The sequence below is a fragment of the Adiantum capillus-veneris genome, chromosome 6 (genome assembly GCF_014529385.1).
Source record: "Adiantum capillus-veneris isolate H3 chromosome 6, ASM1452938v2, whole genome shotgun sequence".
Classification (NCBI taxonomy): Eukaryota; Viridiplantae; Streptophyta; class Polypodiopsida; order Polypodiales; family Pteridaceae; genus Adiantum; species Adiantum capillus-veneris.
This window is the reverse complement of record NC_140936.1, coordinates 87,832,147-87,854,163: the sequence shown is the minus strand read 5'-3', so window position 1 is coordinate 87,854,163 and position 22,017 is coordinate 87,832,147. Positions and strand designations below refer to the sequence as shown.

The window sequence follows — 22,017 nt, the reverse complement described above, 5'->3', positions numbered from 1 at the left end:
TCACATTAGCTAGAGATAGAGACTAGAAGATACTGAGGGATACCTCAAGAGAAGAGGATATGTCAGACATGTCAGCAAGAGCCTGAGATAAAGGAGCATTACCTATGCCGTTGCACTGCTCATGATGAGATCCGAGGATGATCACTGTCTCTAGAAAGAGGGGTTTGGACCACTTTCTCGGATTGTGGAATACACAGACCAAAGATACTTGGGGCTCTTTCTTCTAGAGATATGCCGGTTTAGAGAGACACTCTTGAGGAAGAGAACGTTGACACACAAAGTGCCAGCCTAGAGAGAGCTTAGAGATTTTGCCAACACCACTCAAGGTGGTGTTGAGTAACAGTACCATATATCCCCTCAATATACTTGATCGAGCAGCAGTCTAGCTTGGTTGTTCGAGATGCTCAGGGCCTTGGAGATCTATGCATAGGCGGTGTGCACACATGAAGATACATGGTATCATCACTCAAGACCGGGTGAGACCTCCCCGACTTTTCGCCATGGAGGAGATTGATACCATGCTGCTCTTCTCTCAAAGGAGACAAGAAGACTAGAGCCCTTCACGTGCGTGTTGTAGGCCTTAAGGACATTGGTGGAAATGTGGAAGAAGAAGTGAAAGAACTCTTGAAACGCATGGGCTGAAGCCACACACACAGGTGCATGGAGAGAGGGGAAGAAAGGAAACGATGGGGAACGGAGTTCTAAGGAAAGAGCGCTCATTTTATTTTTCCCCACTGTGGAAACTAGGAGAGAGTTCTTGAAGAAGAAACCAACTCTTAAAAAAACTGGGATATTTCTAGGTGATGACCTCATGTTGGCACAAAATTGCACACATGCAAGAGCTGATGCTGAAAATCAAGGCTGCGAGGGAGAAGGGAAATATTTCTTTTTATAGAGGGGGTAGCATGGTGATCTTGGAAGCCGCACTACATGATGGTGCAAGACCTATGGAACCCACCTTAAAATGGCAATATGGAACTATAATGGATCAATGAAGCTAGATGTTGGTGCATTTGAGGATAGCTTCAAGGGAAGAGACATTATTTTCTACTCTGAGACACATCAAACTCTTGGTGTCACACTTCCTAGAGTGACGGGATACCATTGGGAGAACACTTGTAGACTGGAGGTGAGATCAAAGCATAGAGGACGTGGGTCAAGAGATGTGGTAGTTATATTCAAGGAAGAGTTGCACCCTCTCATTCATATTGTTCGGAGGGATGAGTGTCACAAGACGGGCACCACGAGCCAATAGAAAAGAACAGACTGAACCACTTTAAGCACTTCAAATAACAATTGAACTGAAATAGAGAGAGACGACACGCGACACGGAGTGGCGGAATTCCACCCCAGAGAGTATTGGCCCCAAACCTTGGTACCCCTTTCGGTATTTCTTTATATTGCATCAACATAGCATTGTGACATAAAAACGCGTTTCGGCCCTCCGAAACTCCGAAACGGCGAAACGGCCGAAACATTTCGGCGAAACAGGCGAAACGAGACTATGTTTTTTTTTTCTCCCCTTTTGACCTGCTGACCCAAAACGGGTGTTTTAGGATTTTTAAACCCATTACAAAGCCTTATGAGGAGGACTCTAGCTAGTTTCTTATTGATATTTGGGCATTTTATGTAGTATGGCCAAAACTTAACTCATGTATTATTGGTCTTTTGGTCAGGACTCAAAATTTAGATCATGTATTAGGAACTGCTGGTGTGATTTGAGTCATGATTCTTGTTATGAGAACATGAGTTTAGACATTGTTATTTGTTTTGCCGTTGTACTTTATCATGGTTTTGGCTTGGCTAGGTATTTCAATTTCAGCTCTTACCTTCACTCGTGACTCAAGTCTCACATCTAGATTTTGGTATTTCACATGTCTTGACAAGTGAATTTGTATGTATATTCAATGTATAATTATAAGTACATACATGTAAAACGAAACCTGTGTTTCGCTTTCTCTGAGCTCCGAAACGAAACGTTTCAGAAACCTCGAAACCCCGAAACGCACGAAACCCCGAAACGTTTCATGTCACATTGCAACATAGTACAAGCCGGTACTCCAGACTCTGCACCTTCTCCAGGAAGCATGCCAGAGAATGAGCCCTAACCTCATATTTAAAGGCCCTTGGCCTAAAAAGCAATTACAATGAAAAGCCTTCAAACTTAAAAGCATATGGTCCAAAAGCAAAGCCAAAAACTGCCAGCGTAAATCACAGAAGTCCGTACAGCTTGCCACGTCATCAGCCAACGCAAAACGCGGAAATCTGCCCTTAGGGTTAGGGTTAGGGTTTTTGCAGTTTTAGGGTTTTTGGCAGCAGAATTAGGGTTTGCAGGTTTTAGGGTTAGGGTTTCCAGAATTAGGGTTTCAGCAGTTAGGGTTTCTGGCAGAAATTAGGGTTAGGGGTTCTGCTCTTAGGCAACCATGTCATCAATTTGTGACACTTCTTCTGTTACTTGTTCTTCTTAGGGTTTAGGCCCCTCGGCCGGTAGCTCCATTGTTTAGTAGGTCGACACGTCAGCAGTTTGTTACATCTCCCCTTCTTGAAAGAGAGTAATCGTCCTCGATTACAGCATATCTGCAAAACAACTCAAGTTAGCTCAAAAATTTCCGAGGGACATTCCGAGGGACAATCAGTTTGCTCTTTTTATTAAGGAGTTAGCTTCTCCTTTCTGCTCTTTTGATCAAGGAGTTAGCTTCTCCTTTTGGTTGTTTTGATCAAGGAGTTAGCTTCTCCTTTTGTCCAGATCGGAAATCTTGATATTCCGGCGTAGTAAAATTAGCCATCACACCCAGACCGTGCTGATCTTCCACGGGTATCTTGATGCCCTAAAATTACATACCCAGGCAATCTAATCCAATTAGGAATATTCAGTGGTTGGCACATCACAATGCAACACAAATGCTCACATATGCATGTTACAAGACATAGAAACATAAAGTCTCCGATAAACACTCCTCCCGCATAACCTAACAAGGTCTGGGCCGGGAGATATTCAACGACTCCCTCATCATTCCTCTCACATAACCTAAAAAGGTCCGGGCCGGGAGATATAGAGGCCTTTTACAACCAAACGCCCCCCAAACCGCAGCCTGCGTCGTTTGGAGGTGCTAAGAGTAACCACTGCTCAGACTTCTTAATACTTCTCCCGCATAACCATCCAGGTCTGGGCCGGGAGTCACAACAACAATTATTTTACAAGCATACAACCAAACGCTCCCCAGGTATCGGCCTGCGTCGTTCGAAGGTTTTCAAACACACAACGAAACGCTCCCCAAGCATCGGCCTACGTCGTTGCGAGGTTCAAACAATACCAAAACAATATTTCTCACTTCTCCACCCGGGAGTAAAATCACCAATCATTGAAACCAGTATCAAACCAGAGTGAAACAATTCAAATTGGCACCAAAATAGGTTCAAAACAGATACCATCCATTTCAAACAAATTCCAAACAGGATCACCAAATAAGATCAAACAGACTCAAACTTAAACAGCAATCTCGACATTGGTCGAGCTCGAAAAGTCGACTAACTTTCCATCTTGAAACCTGCACCAAAAATTAGGGTTAGGTTCCTTCCATGAGGTCGTAGCCGAGCACAGCGTGGTCCATTAGCTCTTGGACAGACAGTGTTTCTTTGGCGGCGATGGTAGTCCCAAGAGATAGCAATCACACCGAACCTCCAAGGTCATCTGCTCGTGAAGAGACATCTACTAAGAGATGTCGAGAAATTTCAAGTTATAATCTGCTAGGGTTTCCATGGCAAGCATTTCAGGATCCCCCACTCTGCCAGAAGTTGCACTCCGAAGGAAGATGTCAGAAACCATATAACTTCGGGAAATTTTTTATTTATTTTTTGTTGAAAGCTTGCCAAGTACTTGAAGTATGCTGCTTGGTAGCTGTAGACATCAACATCTGCATGGCACTGCTTCTGAGAAAAACAGTGACTTGAAACAAATCTAGATCCTTCTCTTGCAAGTGATCTTAATTGGATTATGCCCTGTAAGACATGAGCGGTGAAGACGGGAGCGCGCCCGATGCGCGATGAAGTAAGGGTGGGAGTGGCTAATAAGTCCGGGTTGGAGGGCGAAGAGCGAAGATGCCTCAAATAAAAATTCCAATAGCTCTGTCTGCTCTTTTGTAGGACCGGTATGCTTTTAGAAAAGCACACGCCTAATGCTCTGATACCACTGTCACAAGACGGGCACCACGTGCCAATAGAAAAGAACAGACTAAACCACTTTAAGCACTTCAAATAACAATTGAACTGAAATAGAGAGAGACGACACGCGACACGGAGTGGCAGAATTTCACCCCAGAGAGTATTGGCCCCAAACCTTGGCGCCCCTTTCGGTATTTCTTTATATTGCATCAACACAGTACAAGCCGGTACTCCAGACTCTGCACCTTCTCCAGGAAGCATGCCAGAGAATGAGTTCTAACCTCATATTTAAAGGCCCTTGGCCTAAAAAGCAATTACATTGAAAAGCCTTCAAACTTAAAAGCATCTGCTCCAAAAGCAAAGCCAAAAACCGCCAGCGTAAATCACGGAAATCTGTACAGCCTGCCACATCATCAGCAAGCGCAAAATGCGGAAATCTGTCCTTAGGGTTAGGGTTTCTGCAGTTTTAGGGTTTCTGGCAACAAAATTAGGATTTCAGCAGTTAGGGTTTCTGGCAAAAATTAGGGTTAGGGTTTCTGCTCTCAGGCAACCATGTCATCAGTTTGTGACACTTCTTCTGTTGCTTGTTCTTCTTAGGGTTTAGGCCCCTCAACCGGTAGCTCCGTTCTTCAGTAGGTCGACACGTCAGCAGTTTGTTACAATGAGCGTGCTAGATATATGTGGGCCAGGGTGAGAGCAGAGACGGAGAGGCCACTTTATATTGCAATATGCTATTTCCCCCTGAGCAAATCTCTCTATGCATTGCCCAAGGGGTAGTCACCATACATGATTTTAGATGAGGACATATGAGAGTTCTCTAGGGATGGGGATGCCATCCTCTGTCATGAGGACGTGTCAACTGCTAACCTTAGTTGTTGGTTTCTTTCCAATGATTTTTGTTTAATTTTTGAGACCCTCTTTTTAAAGTTGCAAATGGTCGCACATTGTATGGCCAATGTGAACGGTAGTTTCACGCGAAGTTGGTCGGCACTGGAACTCGTAAAGTAAAAGGATGTCTAGGCTTAGTTCAAGATCATGTAGGTCCCCTCGTCGCACTTAGCAAGTTGGTGGATACTAGGAAGGGAACTAAATAAAGGCATAAAGTTAAGGTGGGATCACCAACAGAAAGTATCCGACAGTAACACAGTTGGGCCGCATTGCACTTTTGGATGCGGTCCCAATGAGGATAGATGGTCAGAAGACCAGTGGGAGCCTAACGGAAGCATCTCCTAAAATTTAGGAAACTGCTATTTCGCGTCATTAGCTTCAGAATGACAAGGGAAACATTTTATTACTCTGCTGCAAAGTCAACTAATGCACCAGTTGAGAGATTTTGAAGTAGGAAGCCTAACACGGAAAATTGCATATACGAGTGCCAAGTGGCACTTTTTGGTCAATTTACCAAGTTTGGGAGAAGAGAACTCGCAGCTGACTTTTTGGAGCAGTTTTGGAAGCTGATAAATCTGATTTTCAGCCATTTCTCTCTATTTTTGAGCTTCCCATGACTTTACCTAGGACCATGGAGCTCATTTTCAGCATTGGAAGGCATCAGATGCGTGTTTACAGGGCTGTTTTGCTGCGATTTCAGCGATATGCAGGTTTTGGTAGCCATGAAACTCTTCTCCTTTTGCATCTATTTGTTCACAAATGCATTACAGGTCAAGGGCAGAAGAGGGGGCGCTCGATTTATGCTGGGGGGATGCTTCATTGAGAACCTGTCTCACAGGTTAAGAGCTATGGAGTGCTTCCTTTCCCTCTATGTACAGTGTGGTTGTCACAAAGTGATGACGTGGCGGACAGCAGAAACCCTAATTTCTGCCAAAAACCCTAAAATTCCTGCAAACCCTAAAAATTGCCAGAAACCCTAATTCGCAGCACACCCTAATTTCTGGAAACCCTAACTGCTGGCTGAAACCCTAATTTCTGGCGCCAGTGCCACGTGGCAGGGTTGTACGGATTTTCCGGAAATTGCGCCGCAATTTGCGCTGGCAGCTTTTGGGCGTTGCTTTTTGCATGAAAGAGAGAGAACTTGCTTTTTTTTAAATTAAAAAAAAAAGAGACTCTCTCTAAGAGAGAGAACTGATGCTTTTGATTTTGAAAGCTTTTGGGGCTCTGCTTTTGGGCATCCCTTGTAACCTTTAAATTAGTGGTGAGGGCCTCACTTCTCAGAGCATCTGGACGAAGAGTCTGAGAGTGAAACCCTAACCGCTCTCTTGTACTTTGATTGATTAATATAAAAAGAAATACCGAAAGGGGCGCCAGTCTTTGGGGCCAATATCTCTAGGCACGGAACTCCGCCGGGCCAGTGCAAATCTATTGTGATCTGTGAATTGTTTTGAAGTGGTTATTTGGTGCTGTCGCTGTTGATTCTTGACTTGGAGTGTCCAAGTTTGTTACACTGGTATCAGAGCACGGCCGATTTCTCTTCTACAGGAAATCCGATCCCCGATATTTTTTTTCTGCGGCACCTATGGCTTCAGGCAATGATCAGTCGACTCCCTCTGCATCTGGAGATGCGGGTTGGGATCACAACGAAGATTCAGACAGAGAGTATGGCCCAGCTCGGCCTACTCAGGCGGAGCAAAGAGAGATGGAGCGTCGTCAATTGATTGGCGATGCAACAAAGATGATGCTCAATTTTGCCAAGGACCCGAAGATGGCAAAATATATGAACCAGACCTCTTTGGAAGAGGTACAGATGGAGTGGCAGAGAACCACAACACCACTCCCGAAACCCGCTCTCAAGAAACCTTCTACCTCCAAGAAATATACGGAGAAGGAACTGGAGAACGTGGTTGATGCACGGATTGCTCAGCTTTTCGACGTGCAAAAGAAAGACAAAAAGCACGGCAAAAAGCAGAAGAAAGGCACTGACTTCCCGGGATATTTGGGTCGTCGGTTGACATTTGACAAGGCAAAGAAACAGAAGAAGCGTGTTCGATTTGAAGGAGTACCCAGTTCTTCTTCTTCTTCTTCTGACAGTTCTTCTAGCTCCTCGGATTAGAGCGAAGAAGACAGAAAAAGCAAAAAGCGAAGCAAGACACAAAGCTTCGGAAAGGGCAAGAAAAAGGCAAAGAAGGCTACATCTCGCCCAGAGACTGACAGTTCTACTGAGGACTCGTCTACAGACAGCTCAGATTCCGATGACAGAAAGTTTTATGCGAACAAGAAGAATTTTTACAAAGCCAACCAGTATGACTTTCTCGAAGATAAAAGCAAGAAAGTCCGAGAGTTTAAGGAAGGTGGCCACCCGATCAAGTTTGATACTTTTTCAGGATACTCGGATGCTTCGAAGGCTGCGTCTTTTTTCAGCAGTTTGACATCGCTTTCGCGGGAGGACGCTATTCAGAGCACTCCAAGATTCGGAGAGCTGCCTCTTACTTTAAGGGGAATGCTCGTACTTGGTGGTCCATGCTTCTTTTAAACAAGACTACGCCAGTTAGATGGCTGAAATTTAAGAAGCTTTTTATTTCTTCTTGGTTGACGCAAGAATATGAACGAGATGTACGAGCTGCTTGGAACCATCTTCGGATGACCAAGAAAGATACAATCAATGCTTATTGTGAAAGATTCTGGAACTCTTTTCTACCCGCCTCTTCATTCAAGAAGATCTCGTTCAGAGAACAGATTGAGCGGTTTACCTTGGGTCTACCTACAAAGATCCGAGATCACTGCTTGGAACAGAGGTCAGCTTCTATTCAGGAGTTGATGAGTCATGCGAAGCGGGGCTTTGCCATTCACTCTGGCAGTCTGACCTACCCCACAGATGAGGCCATGACACAACGAGCCGAACAGACTTCGGGGAATGAAAGTAGAATGAAAAAGAGCAACCCAGAGAAAAAAAAGGATGCACGACCCAAGCTTACTCCTGAGGAGAGAGCTCGCTTCATCAGAGAGGGGAAGTGCTTTGGATGCGGGGAACATGGACATATTTCCGCGAAGTGCCCTGATAAGGCACAGAAAGACGACGACAGGTCTGAGAGTTCGAGAGCAGCTAAGGAATGTGGCAGAAAAGGCAGATAGAAAAGTAGAACTGGTACCACATGGCGTGGGACCTGCACCGAATCTAATGAATGAAAGTACAAACTTTGCCCTTCGGGGCAAAGTGAAGGATCAGGAAGCTCTTTTGAAGGAGCCAAGGCCAACTTCTTTTCACTTGAAATTGGCGGATCGATTTGGAACTACGCCCGATAGACTGACGCTACAGGCGGAGGTAGTTCGACTGGCACCCGGATGGGATGTTGCCATTACACCGAGCATTGGCAAACTTTGTTTGCAATGACAGGGGTGTTCAGGACACGCGAGTGACGTTCTACTCGGGATCCCTTGGTACCACAAGAACTGCGCCGTGGTTGACTACCGGGCCGAGAAAGCGACTTTGATAAATGAAGGGCTTAGAGATTGTACTTGATGAACTTCAGTTTTCTTACTCATTCTTTTGGGAGAACTGAACGATGGATAAAGGTTGAATATGTTTTGACCTGAAGAAAAGAACGCCAAGATTTTTTTCTCCACGCTCATGCCGATTGCTTTTGAGAGGGCCTGAAGATCATACCATTGATCTGATATCTGGAAGCACGCCACCAAATCGGCCACCTTATCGTGTGAGCCGAGTACAGAATGAAAAGATTATGAACCCAGTGAAAGACCTCTTGGAAAAGGGTCCTGTCCAGCCTAGTACTTCACCGTATTGCTCTCCAGTGTTGGTTTTGAAGAAAGACGGATCTTGGAGAATGTGCATCGATTATAGCACTCTCAACGAAATCACCATCAAGAACAGATTTCCGATTCCTAGGATCGATGATATACTCGACAGGTTACAGGGATCCTCGTGCTTTAGCAGGATTAACTTGAAGAGTGGATATCATCAGATCAGGATAGCGCCAGGAGATGTCTACAAGACAGCTTTTCGGACGACTTTTGGGTTATTTGAGTTTTTGGTGATGCCTTTTGGCTTAACCAATGCTCCTGCGACATTTAACCGGATGATGGATAGGATTTTTCGAGAGTACAGGCTATTTGTTGGCACTTTCTTTGACAACATCATTGTTTTCTCCAAGAATGAGGCAGAACACAGAGATCATCTGCTTCAAGTCTTTCAGGCATTACGAGATCACACATTAGTGATTAATGCTAAGAAAAGTGATTTTTTCCTACCAGAGATACATTTTTTGGGACACATTGTGTCAACAGCAGGAGTGCAAATGAACCCGGCCAAGATAGAGACTATCCGTGATTGGCCCGATTTGAGGAATGTCCATGAAGTTAGAAGCTTCTTGGGACTGTGTTCGTACTACAGGCGGTTCATACGAAAGTTTGCAGAGGTTGCTTCCCCTTTGCATACCTTGACACAGAAAGGAGTACCTTTTTCGTGGGGACCCACAGAGGTGACTGCCTTTCGGACATTGAAAGAGAAATTGACTACGGGACCTATTTTGACTTTGCCGAAGTCATTTGAAGTATATTGTGATGCTTGTGGTCGTAGTCTGGGTGCGGTCTTGATGCAAGAAGGCCATGTCATAGCTTATGAGAGCCGTTTGTTCTCTAGGCCGGAGATGACAACACAGATCTATGAGAAAGAGCTTTTGGCGGTTATCCATGCTCTTACTCAGTGGCGGCATTACCTACTCGGAGCGGATTTTACTGTCTTTACAGACCATCAGAGTTTGCGCTACTTCTTGTCACAGAAGCAGCTTTTGGAAAAACAGATGCGGTGGGCGAACATCTTGTCACAGTTCCACTTCCAGATTGTCCATGTGCAGGGACAGAAGAATGTGGTGGCAGATGCTTTGTCTCGGAAACCGTTGGTTCTGGCTATTTCCGCGATACATCATAGGAGCTTCGAGGATATGGTCGATCAGTGTGCCACAGATACAAATTTTGCAGATATTTTCACACGGATACGGGATGGGGAGACAGTAGCTGGATACTCCCTTCGGGAAGGCTACTTGATGAAAAAGACTATTCTGCTGGATGACTTTATGAAATGGAATTCCTGATAATGATACTGATTTGTTCTTGACTTCTTGTGAGTGCAGGAACTGATAGCCGAAATGACTGCAGCATTTTGGTCTACTTGATCTCGAATAGACATGGTTGCAATAGGGGTTAGTCAATCGGACATCGGTGAGGTCCCGATTGGACCTAGATGTGATTGCTAGCTACATTGCCGATAAATCATGGTCTAAGATCCGAATGAATGTTGAATGTCATGTGATGTCTAGTGATGTCCTGTGATGTGACTGTCGATTTTGTACATGTGCTAGATGTGTGTTCCTAGTACGTAGGTACTAACAGTCAGTGTCTGCTAAGATGGTTTATGGCTTTTGTCGGTTTTGCAGGCGTAATCGCGGTCGATTACAATGTTTTCAAGAGGGGGGTATGTCACGAAGTGATGACGTGGCGGACAGTAGAAACCCTAATTTCTACCAAAAACCCTAAAATTCCTGCAAACCCTAAAAACTGCCAAAAACCCTAATTCGCAGCACACCCTAATTTTTGGAAACCCTAACTGTTGGCTGAAACCCTAATTTCTGGCGCCAGTGCCACGTGGCAGGGTTGTACGGATTTTCCGGAAATTGCGCCGCAATTTGCGCTGGCAGCTTTTGGGCGTTGCTTTTTGCATGAAAGAGAGAGAACTTGCTTTTTTTTAAATTAAAAAAAAAAGAGACTCTCTAAGGGAGAGAACTGATGCTTTTGATTTTGAAAGCTTTTGGGGCTCTGCTTTTGGGCATCCCTTGTAACCTTTAAATTAGTGGTGAGGGCCTCACTTCTCAGAGCATCTGGACGCAGAGTCTGAGAGTGAAACCCTAACCGCTCTCTTGTACTTTGATGATTGATTAATATAAAAAGAAATACCGAAAGGGGCGCCAGTCTTTGGGGCCAATATCTCTAGGCACGGAACTCTGCCGGGCCAGTGCAAATCTATTGTGATCTGTGAATTGTTTTGAAGTGGTTATTTGGTGCTGTCGCGGTTGATTCTTGACTTGGAGTGTCCAAGTTTGTTACAGTGGTGCCAGGAGTGATACCCTGCACGCTACACACTGCTCTCTCTCCCCTACGTGCAATTATGTGATGCCCCACAAGAGGGCTCTTCATTTGACTGATGTATAGCTGTGTGGTTTCATGCTTTTGTGCTGAGGCAAGAGCCTCCTTGAACAGGAACAGGGGTAGCTGACTGCTACTCCAAAGCAGGCACCGGTGAGGGTCATAACCTCACCGTACAGGTGCGTTTTCAGTGCTGTGTATGCGCTGTAAATTGACTGTTTTTCAGCCATACGGACGCCAGAACCATTGGGAATCGTGCCCCATTGGCAGAGGACAATTAGAGGATTGTTTGGGGCTGAAAACAGGGCAAAACCCAGTAAATATAGCGTGCTGAATTTACTGTTTTTGGGCAGGAATCAAAGGGTTTATGCCAGTGGAAGAGAGTCCCAGTAGGGGAATTGGTTTCGCGCAAGTTTTGGGACTGTTATGCTGCCAAAATTTGGCCAAAATAGGTGTATCTAGCTCGATACAGATAAAGGATTCCCAGGACTCTACTTTGTAATTTACCCTCTCAAAGTAGAAAGAAATACCGAAAGGGGCGCCAATTTTGAGGCTGATATAGATAAAGGATTCCCAGGACTCTACTTTGTAATTTACCCTCTCAAAGTATAAAGAAATACAGAAAGGGGCGGGGCGCCAATTTTGGGACCTACAGGTTGTCGGCGTCTGTTCGGAGCATTCTAGCTTCTGAGCCGTGTGTGTACTTAAGTGTTAATTCCCGTTACAGGTTTCCTTTGCACGTTCTCTTTGTGTGTGTCTAAAGTAAAGAATTTCGGGTGAAAGCCAAAGCCTACCGCCCTACGGGCCGGTTTCAGGGTTCCATTGCAGGGATATCAATCACTTTTTCCTCAAGAAGTGAGCCTCGGTTGTTTTGGGTAAAGACACAGAGTACAAGAACGCAGGATTATACTATGGCCGACAAAGGGAAGAGCATTATGGAAGAGGGTTCCTCTTCACAGGGCAAACAAGAAATTCCGCATGTTTGCCCTACCAAAAAGTAGTCAAATTAGGGCTGATTTTCTGCTCCGTTTTTAGGGTTTGCAAGTATGAACCAAGATGAGATAGGGAGAGGTCTCACGGTGGTAGACTGGCCACTAGATCTCCTACGGGAGTGATGTGGGTCTGCTAGGTGACACGCTGCTCGCCGATTCTCTGAGGCGGTTGCTTGGATTCTTTGACACATTGGTAAATCATCTTGAAATTTGAGCTTACTTTGTCGTCGGTAGTACGCTACAGTGTTGTGGAATTATGCTCGTTTGCAAAGGGAAGAGCCTCTTGCACAGGTAGAAAGTTAAGGAACACGTTGCAAGATGCTATGTGGTGAAGTTCAAGAACTATCCACCTATGGATGGAAGAGCATGAACTGTCAAAGTCACCAAATGTATTGCAACTTTACCTTGAGGTCTTTGGGTTACACTCTACTTATGCCCTAACCCAACGTGTGCAAAGGAGGGATAATGATAGAGCTAGCATATCATATGTACATATGAATTCAGTGTAATAGATGAAAATGACAAAAGTATGAAGGTCTCATTAAGTCATTTGTATCTATATGTTATGACCTTTCTTGCGGATACATGCGATGCTAAAAGAGTGCTAACAACACAAGATCATTAGTGGCATGTATTTATGGTATGCAATCAAGGACGTTTGCGATTTCAAGAGGGGGGTATGTCATGAGGATGTGGCAACTGCTAACCTTAGTTGTTGGTTTCTCTCACACCTCTCGAGTCAGCAGCGCCCAGATGGATGGGAGCCTTCACGCGACTGGAGGTTCTCATCTCTGTTCGGGCTTGCTCAGAAACTGTTCCCTGCCTGTTTTTCGAGCTACAGGGTGAGGGACGCTTACAACGAGTTGGAGTAGAGGCCCTGCATGTAGCAGAGTGCTGTTTTCACAGGATCCGAGTGGTGGGCATCTGTGGGAGGACTTGTGTCATCGATCCTGACCCAGCTGCTCTTGAGACTGGATATTGGAGACTGTGGGCTTGGGAGTGCTGTCCACTGGCACGAGTACAGTGGGATCTTGGAGAGTGGCTTTGGAGGGACCCTTTCTCTTCTGCAGACCACCCAGGTGTCCCTTTCTTTCAGCACACTGTTCGACTGGGACGTCACATACTGGCAGCACAAAGAGAGGCTCGCCCTACTGCAGCACCTCATTGGCAAGAGGAGGGTCTCACAGCTGAGTTCTTGGCAGCTTTTTGGGAGAGGTTGTGGGACTCCATACAGCCAAGGCGAGTCACTTTGTTTCAGTGGTTGGTCGCACACGGAGCTACAGCAGTTGGGAGCTGGCTTCTGCATAGTGGTCTCTCGTCCGCATGCACAGCTTGTGACCATCTTGTGGAGAGTCAGCGTCACTGTCTTTGGGACTGTCCCTTGGCACAGCAGGTGTGGCTTCGTGTTCTTTGGCTGATGTCCGCTCTTTCCACGGCTCGGCAGTACACTTGGGGGGTAGCTGCTTGGTCCACTCTTACGGGCCCGGCACTTCAGTTTGAGCTATCATCCACCAACAGGATGCTAGTGATGCAGGGGGGCGACCTACACTCCAGCCTGCCACAGAGCTTACTCCACACGAGTGGTGCAGTGAGAGAGAGGAGTGTTGGGAGCTCATCAGTGGCCTGACACTCTGGTTCATCTTGCGGGCCCGTTGCTTCCGCATCTTCAAGGCTCGCCCTGTACCACCAGCAGAGACTCTTCGGGGTCTTTGGCTTGAGCTGGTCCATACTCTCAGAGGGCAGTTCGAGAGACTCCAGGGCAGTTTCGACCGCATGCAGGAGCGCAGAGAGGCTTTCCTTCGACTTTGGCGTCCTGGGCCATTTTTCACCATGGTCCACGGTGTGCTCAGATGGCACTACCGTCCACCTGTGTGTCTTTTCCCTCCTCCCATCTCTTGATCTAGCCTCATTGTACATATGTTGTTTTTTCATTGGGAGAGTCTCCCCATCATGATTGTTGTAGCCCTCTCTTGTAGAGGAGGTTGTAGCCCTATGGGCAGTTTCATTAACTAATAGAAGGATCTTTTTCTCCCAAAAAAAAAAAAGGGTTTGATTAATTAAGGTGGATAAAGATTAGTTGCATTCATAGTAGAGAGGACTTCATAATAATTAGGAGAAAAACAAATTAGAGAGAGAACGCTCAATGAAAAATGGACTCGGTTGATTGATTTGAATGAAGAGCAAAATACAGGCTAAGTAATATGGCCTTATATAGGATCAGAAAAAAAGGTGGCATTTAATGCTAGCAAGTGACGTTTATCACGTGGGAAAAGGATCAAATAGCATGTGGCTATATAGAATAGCATGTGGCTATAAAGAAGCATTGCATCCAACTACATAGATATCCCTGAATATGCTTCTTCATAATCACATGCTATTCTATATAGCCACATCCTATTTGGTATAGCCACATGCTATTTGACTCTTTTCCCACGTGTGATGAACGTTACTCTCTACCATTAAATGCCACCTTTCTCTCTGATCCAATATAAGGCCATATTGCTTAGCTTGCACTTTGCTCTTTATCCAAATCAATCAAGCGAGTCTATTTTTCATTGAGTGTTCTCTCTCTATTTGCTCCTGATTATTATGAAGTCCTCACTATCATGAATGCAACTAATCTCTATCCACCTTAATTAATCAAACCTTACAAGTGGTATTAGAGCCCACGGTTCCCCTTGGCCTAATCATTTCCGCCGCTAAGCCATTAGGCAGAAACCCCTAATCTAGCCTACTCTCCCCGTTGCATACCTCATGTTTAATTGGCGTCCAATTGGTTAGCATGGGCATGTTCTAGAGTTTCAAGACTCTTGAGCCACTACTCACTCACCATTATATGCTCAATTAGCATTAGGACTTGCCAATTAACAATCAAGCGTATGCATCAGTATTTTATTTGCATTTTTGACATCGTTTTTTCCGTGTGCTTAGTTCTCACTGAGAGCATCCGAAGCGCGTCTCCGTGCTCAAATCGACAAAGAATATTGCTTCAATTGCCCAATTAAATTGACAAGTTTTAAGCACCATCCTCTAATTTTGCAGAAGCCTAAAGTGTCTGTTTGTGTGCGTTTTTTTTAAGGCATTAAATGCTAATGATATTTTTTGTCAAAAGAAGCCTTCAGTACCTTTTTAAAATCACCACATAATCCCCATGTAGCTTTGAGGAGGAGTCAACCCACATGCTCTTTTGCTCCTTTTAAAAGCTTGTCAGTTCTCTCTTTTTTTTTGAGAAAAGCAACTTGCAATAAAACCCCCTTTAAAAAAAAAAAAAAACTCCAAACTTTAACTCAAAGAAAACCTTCAAGGGGAGCACCCACGGCTAGCCTGAGCTCTCTCTTGCCAAAGCCCAAAATCGTGGCCTTTCCACACAGAGCTTCGACAAGAAAAAATAATTTGAAACGAGTTCAAAGCTTTCCATAAGGATTCAAATTAGAAAAGGACCAAAGGAAGATCCCACGAACGTCAACATCGAGCTTCAAGCATGACAAGGCCTCAATTTCCAAAGGCTTTGTTTCTCAAGCATTTGAATTCGAAGCTTCAATAATCTTCAAGCTCCAAAGTCAAAAGGATTTGCATCTCGAACTCCAAAGGCAACAAGCAAGCTCAAAAGCTTCCAGCTACTAATGAAGGGTGACTTCACTTCCAAAGGTGAAGAGTTACTTCACAAGAAGCATTGACCAAAGGGAAAAATTCTCTCTTTCCAATTTCAACACTAAAAATAAACTGCATCTTTGCACTAAATAAGGCTCATAGGCAACCTGCAGCAGCAGGAAAAACAATGAACTTGCATCTTCACGAGGGCATATTTACGAGGGCGTCTGTTGGGGTAAGCCTTAGCTTACACTCATAGCTAACACTCCCCAAAAAGCCAAGCATGCACCATAAAGTGCATAGATCATCACTTGTCCATGTAGCATCAGTATATCTAAATATATGGAGTGGTGTGTAAGGATCATAAGAATATGTAAGGCTATAATTTTGTGTGTGAAGCAAATAACAAAGTTTGCGACAAGCAGCTTTCTTGTGAGCACAATGGGGCTTGATGAGTGCGCGAGATAAAATGTGGTTAGCATAATATATAAGTCAAAGGAGTGCAAGAAACTTATCTGACCACAAAAACGTGCATAAGAAAATTGTGGCATATATATTTCATCTTTAGCAGTGAAAATGAAATTCTAGAGCTAGAGAGAAACACTGACTGGGCAAGAGTGTGGTTTTGAATTGATAAACATGAGCGATAAAGCGGTGTTCTACAAGAATCTCTGAGATGTATTTTTGTTACCAAAGCTTTATAGATGATCCATGTGGGTCTCTTAGAACTTCAGTAGCAAGAAAATATGTCATGGGCCCTTTGTCAAAGACGGGAAATTCTTGGTTATATCATGTGCTCAATAGTGGCTAAGAGGATATCATCAACAAACAAGCATAAAATAGCGAGGTTGTGACTAGTCTGCCAAACATATATATATATGGTCCACATATAAGCATTGTCATCCATTACAATGCCGATACTCATGCATACAAACATACCAGTGTTGAGCAGATTGTTTAAGACCATATATTGAACACTTCAGTTTGCATACATGAGTGAGGATAGCCGGGGTGAGCATATGAGGGCGCTTGATGCATATAAATGATCTCAAATAAGTAGCCATGCAGAAAAGCCGTTTTAATATCAATATGATGCAGGGGCAAAGTTAAACTTGGTAGCAATAATAACCAGCAAGCGAAAAGCGGACATACCAAGTACTTGCGAGAAGGTATTGAAGTAGTCAATGCCGGAGAGTTATGTAAAGTCGCGGGAGACTAGACTGGCTTTGAAACACTCCACTGAACCATCTGGCTGATATTTTCTGCGCAGCAACCACTTACAGTTGATAATGTTGGGGTGGTCAGGAGGAGGGACAATATCCCAAGTATCAACAGCTTGGAGTAGGTCCAGTTCTTCGTGAATGGCTTGCCCCCAGAAGGGGGCCTTGGGTGAAGAGGGATATGAAGTTTCTCTTCAAGGGATTTGAGGAGCTGCTCTTCAATCTGTTCTTCATCAAAAACAGTGGCAAAGAATGTGGAATCATAAATTTCCCCCAGAGAACAAGTGCGGTGGCTAATGCTTGTATCTGTGGGAGAGGCTATGCCGAGCTCATCACACAGTGAGGTATGGGATTTTGATGGCTGTGATTCCACTTCATCAGGGATTGGTGAATGTGGCGGAGTAGCATGATTGGAAAAGGATGCTGCGAGGTGAAGTGGACGATTTCAGAAAGTTATTTCTTTCAGCAATACCATTCAGCTATGGATGATCAGGTATTGTAAACTCGTTGCGAACTCCAGCTCCTTGATAAAGAAATTGGAATTCCTATGAGGTGTACTCTCCCTCGTTGTCATTCTGCAACTTTTGAATTCAAGTCATGTTGATTTTCTACTTCTTGCTTGTATTGACTGAACATGCGAAGTGCACATGATTTTTGTGCTAGGAGATGTATGTGTACCAGGAGTAATCATCTATGAAATGGAGAAAATATTTGTGACCAGTGAGAGAGTTTGTGGGTAAGGGGCCACAAAAATCAAAGTGAATGACTTGACGGCCTCTACGAGAAACCATCGGCATCCAATAAGGTATTTCTCATGAAGCGCTTGTTCAATCTAAAGATGGCAGAGAATGGTTTAGTTGCAGAATACCTAAATGACTTTAACACCAACATAAGTCAACTTCGATCGATGAAAATCAATTTCGATGACGAAATGCGAGCTCTCCTTATACTATCGTCTTTACCGGATAGTTGGGACAGCCTTGTGATGGTTGTGGCTTGTGTGTGACTGCGAGGAAATGGTAGTTGATGAGCTTTGGTTAAGGCACAAGCTTCACAGAAAGCCAGAGGAGAGAGCTCAAAAGGAAGACCTATGACAACTTTGCGATTTTTTCAATTTTGTATGATGTGACTGAATGCACGTCCTAAGTGAGTGCCAAGTGTTGGCAGTGACTTGTGCAGAGGTATGTACCGATGATGCTAGTGCATGTGCTTTAGAGATAAGAGATGCCAAAGAGGATAGAGACGACCTTTCTTTGCAATATGGAGTGTCATGATCTGGCTGGAGGGCTCCTGAGTGAGCAGCTTGCATCCTATTTTTGTGAATTTGAAGTTGATGCTTGCATTTGTAAGCTGAGCAACATATATGAGATTCTTTGCCAATCCTGGAATATAATAGACAATAGGAATGGTTGTCTTGCAACCATTTGGGAGTTTAATTTGCAAGCTGTATGCTGTTATCTCCATGAGAGACTTTCAAGTGGATGGCAGGTATTTGATATTTGTGAGCCACTCATAGTGATGAGTCATGTGGTGAGTGGCTCGAGTATCAAGCAGCCAAGAATCTGATGATGTGGTGCTAATAGTAGCAGCATATAGCTCAAGAGGAGCATGATAGGTCTCACTTGAGTAATTTGTAATCTCCGTGGAGTGAGCTTGAGCTCGATGACCACCATGATGATAGGAGTTAGCAAAATAGGGTGGCTGGTTCCCCCCTTGAGGGTAATACCGTGATAGAGCAAGGAGGAGAGGCTGCAAATGTTGATGACTTCTTTGCTTGCTTCTGCAATCTTTCTCCAAGTGACCATAGTGATGACACTTGTTGCAAAATTTCTAGTTCTTCTTCGGGCCTTGATGTTGAAGTTGTTTTGATGGAGATTGAGGCTTCTTGGGATTCTTGTAGTATTTAGTAGTCCTAGCTGTAGTAGCAAGTGCTACAGATTTTTGAGAGCCAGAGATTTGCTCGCATAGAGTCTCCTCTTGCTGAATCTTAGCCACCAAACCATGGAGTTGCAGGTTCTCTCAGTGGCTTGAGTAGTGATGAATGCTCTCCAAGAAGCGGGTAAAGCAATGAGTAGAAGCATAGACTACAACTAAAGATCACGACATCAGAAAGAAGAGCTTGCCTATTATCAAGAAACTTGGCAATGGCTTCATTTCCTGCATGTTGGTGATAACAAGTCTCTTGATCAGGGAGACTTGATAGATGAAGTCAATGTGTGAATTGCCAAATGGTTTGAGCATTGGTAAGATTTCTTACCATCTGCGCTTACCTGTCATGGCGATGCTGTATGAGCTCCACTCGTAGCTCTGATACCATGTGGCAACTAATCAACTTAACCTTGATACTAATAAGAAGATAATTGAAAGAGCTATGACAGAGTTTGAGACAAATACTGGAATAGAACTCATCAAGACTGAATTCACTACTGAATAAATGATAGAGTACAATGTGTTTATATACAACATGAGAGATGAAGTAGGTGAGAAGTAGGTGTGATTTGGAACTACTTTTAGGTGACTATAATCTAGGAAAAGTAGATCCCACTAATCTAGGGTAGGTGACTACAGTATCTGGCCCTTCTTGAATCACAGAGGCACATATGGGTTTTTTGCGATCAGTATCCACCATAAGAAAGAAAGAAGATTCGAAAATGGATTTCTTCCAAGGTGCTGGGGTCTAGAAGGCTCTTGAAACACAAGCTTTGACTAGTGGCTCCTATTTAGCTTGTCACACCTAACCGTTTTAAAAGAGTAGCAAGTTGACAGAAAAAAAAACACTTCCAGACATTGTAACTCTTGAAATTTTAGTCTTGTGTAACTAGAAACAAATATAAAGAAAGGACACCTGTTTTGAGGTTCAAAATGCCTTGCAATCTGTTTACTTCCATTTGGAGCAAATCACGAGCAAGCATTTTTTCTTCCTTTTGTTTCACCATCCCCTAGAAATTCATAGAATTTGAACGAAAAGATATTCTTTGCTCTATTTTACATTTAAAAACAGTCATCAATCCCTGATGTATGATACATTTGTTTGATAAGAGACATTTTATTCAAAAGGAGCGAGGAAATGAGAAATACTACAAGTGCACTTGAGCCTCCAAAATGTTTTGTCCCAGAGAATAACAAATAAAATCTTTCAACTTATTAACTAACTGGCATCATAATGAGGAAATATTCACCTTCACAGCCTGTAGGCCTGTCTCTGATGCAAGTGTCAGCTCTGAATTCTTCTCGGAGTAATCAGAGACCTTTTTCACCAATTCCTCATTTTTCCTCTTTGCTGCTCTTCCATCTTCCTCTGCTTTCTTGATCTGCAGCAACATAAGCTTCTAAACAGGTCAAGTAAACAAGAAAAAAAGGAAGAAGAAATTTGGATTGTCTCGTTTACTTCTTTTTATGAAGTTTTAGCACACTCATAGCCTCTGTAAGGAACACTATTATTGGGTTACAAAGTGATTCTGCTGCATATAATCACTTGCAGCACTTGCAACATGCTATTGCGAATGGGAAAAATTTCTCAAATGTTGAGTGTGTGTTGCATCTGCGTGACCATGCCGAAGTATTGAGCATTCCGAATAATAATGAACCACTCTCTGGGCTCTATATATGTCTAAAGAGAATTTTGACTTCGAATCTTAAAAGAGATCGAGAGAAATACTTCAACTCTTGAACATGGAACTACACGTACTCATGCATAATTAAAACAGCTCACAGACCTGGGACAAAACCAGGGCCTCCTCTGACTTTTTGAGTTCCAACTCCTTGTCGAGTTCAGCCATCTTCTCTCTCGATTCCTTCGCCTCAATATCGCTTCTCTCTCCACTTGCTCTGGCAACTTTTCTCTCAAGGCATTGTATCTGAAATTCTGTTGTGTAAAGTAGCTCGTCAAGTTTCAGCACATTCTCCTCCATTTGATGTATTTGGTTGTTAAGAGCTGTGGACTGGGTGTTAGCGCCTTTGATTTCATACACGGTATCTTTCTCTGCACAAGCATTGTCAAAAGGTATAGATAAGTGTCTAGAAAAGTAGAAGGTTATGTGTGCATGAGAGAGTACAAGTAGTCTGAAAAGATAAGATCTGTGTGCTTAAGAAACTACTAACAGACAAACTAAGAAACTATCTTCCATGAAAAACGCTTTGACGATAAGAAACTTATAGTAATCTCGTCAAGTTAAATATGTTTTCTCACTTGAATCTACCCTGATTTTCTCTAATCATGCTTTATATCACCTATAGAAAACCAAGAAAAGAATTCTCAGCTGGAACAGCTCTTTTCTCTAAGAAGGAAACTTCCAAAGTGACTAGTCTGTAACCCTTGTGCCTGTTAGCATCAGTTTGTAAAATATATTCACATGTATAAAATTCTTACCTAGATAAAATCAATGTTTATGTGGTCACAAATGCATATTTGAGATGCCATTTACTGGCCTCACACGAATATTTGGATATATGAAGAAGATAGTACGAATGAAGAGGATAAGATTGGCAGAGCTGCAGAATGTTGTTAGGAGGGCTGAGATAGCTTAATGGTTGAGGATGAAGGTTCTTTGAAGAAGAGAGGGACATACTATATTTTTTTAATAGGTTAACTCGCTTGAGCATGCTATAGTAGTAGCATTCAGGACTGGACCAGTTTCTCCGGTCAATGCCTGCTACATTGGCTCATGAAAGAGCCACCTCCACTTCCCACAAACCCTTCAAAGTATCAGCTAGACGTATGAATTTGCAGGGCTAAAGCAACCATTGTCTGGCATAGGCTATGGGTTTACTATGACGAGCCAGGTAATGAGGCTTACATATGTCTGCCATAGTTGGGCTTTGGAGTACACCTGAGACAAGGAGCATTTGGAATGATGCTTCTATCCATCACCTTCAATAGAAGTTTGCAAACAATTTTTATCTAGAAAAAGAAGAAGAAATTTATAGGGGAGTTTGTCCGTGATTTGTGGACCTTGGGGCAGCTATCCCGCTTTCACAGGGCATGCATTCAGATCATTCTTTAGGAT

General features: G+C 43.7%; 1 protein-coding gene and 1 long non-coding RNA gene across 2 annotated transcripts in view; both read right to left on the bottom strand.

Moving 5' to 3' along the window:
* LOC147455847 (coiled-coil domain-containing protein 39-like) overlaps positions 1 to 22,017 on the bottom strand; it is a 200,788-nt gene that overhangs the window by 16,427 nt on the left and 162,344 nt on the right. Inside the window, exons 9-11 of the mRNA XM_086514496.1 lie at positions 20,728 to 20,993; positions 20,191 to 20,322; positions 19,857 to 19,950 (exon numbers count right to left, since the gene is read on the bottom strand). Coding sequence (XP_086370622.1) covers positions 19,857 to 19,950; positions 20,191 to 20,322; positions 20,728 to 20,993 — 492 coding nt within the window. The remainder of the gene's footprint in view (positions 1 to 19,856; positions 19,951 to 20,190; positions 20,323 to 20,727; positions 20,994 to 22,017) is intronic.
* Positions 16,950 to 19,795, bottom strand: LOC147455848 (uncharacterized). The gene is made up of 2 exons (XR_015188420.1): positions 19,282 to 19,795; positions 16,950 to 19,168 (listed from the first exon to the last, which is right to left on the bottom strand). It is a non-coding gene; the product is annotated as an uncharacterized LOC147455848 (long non-coding RNA).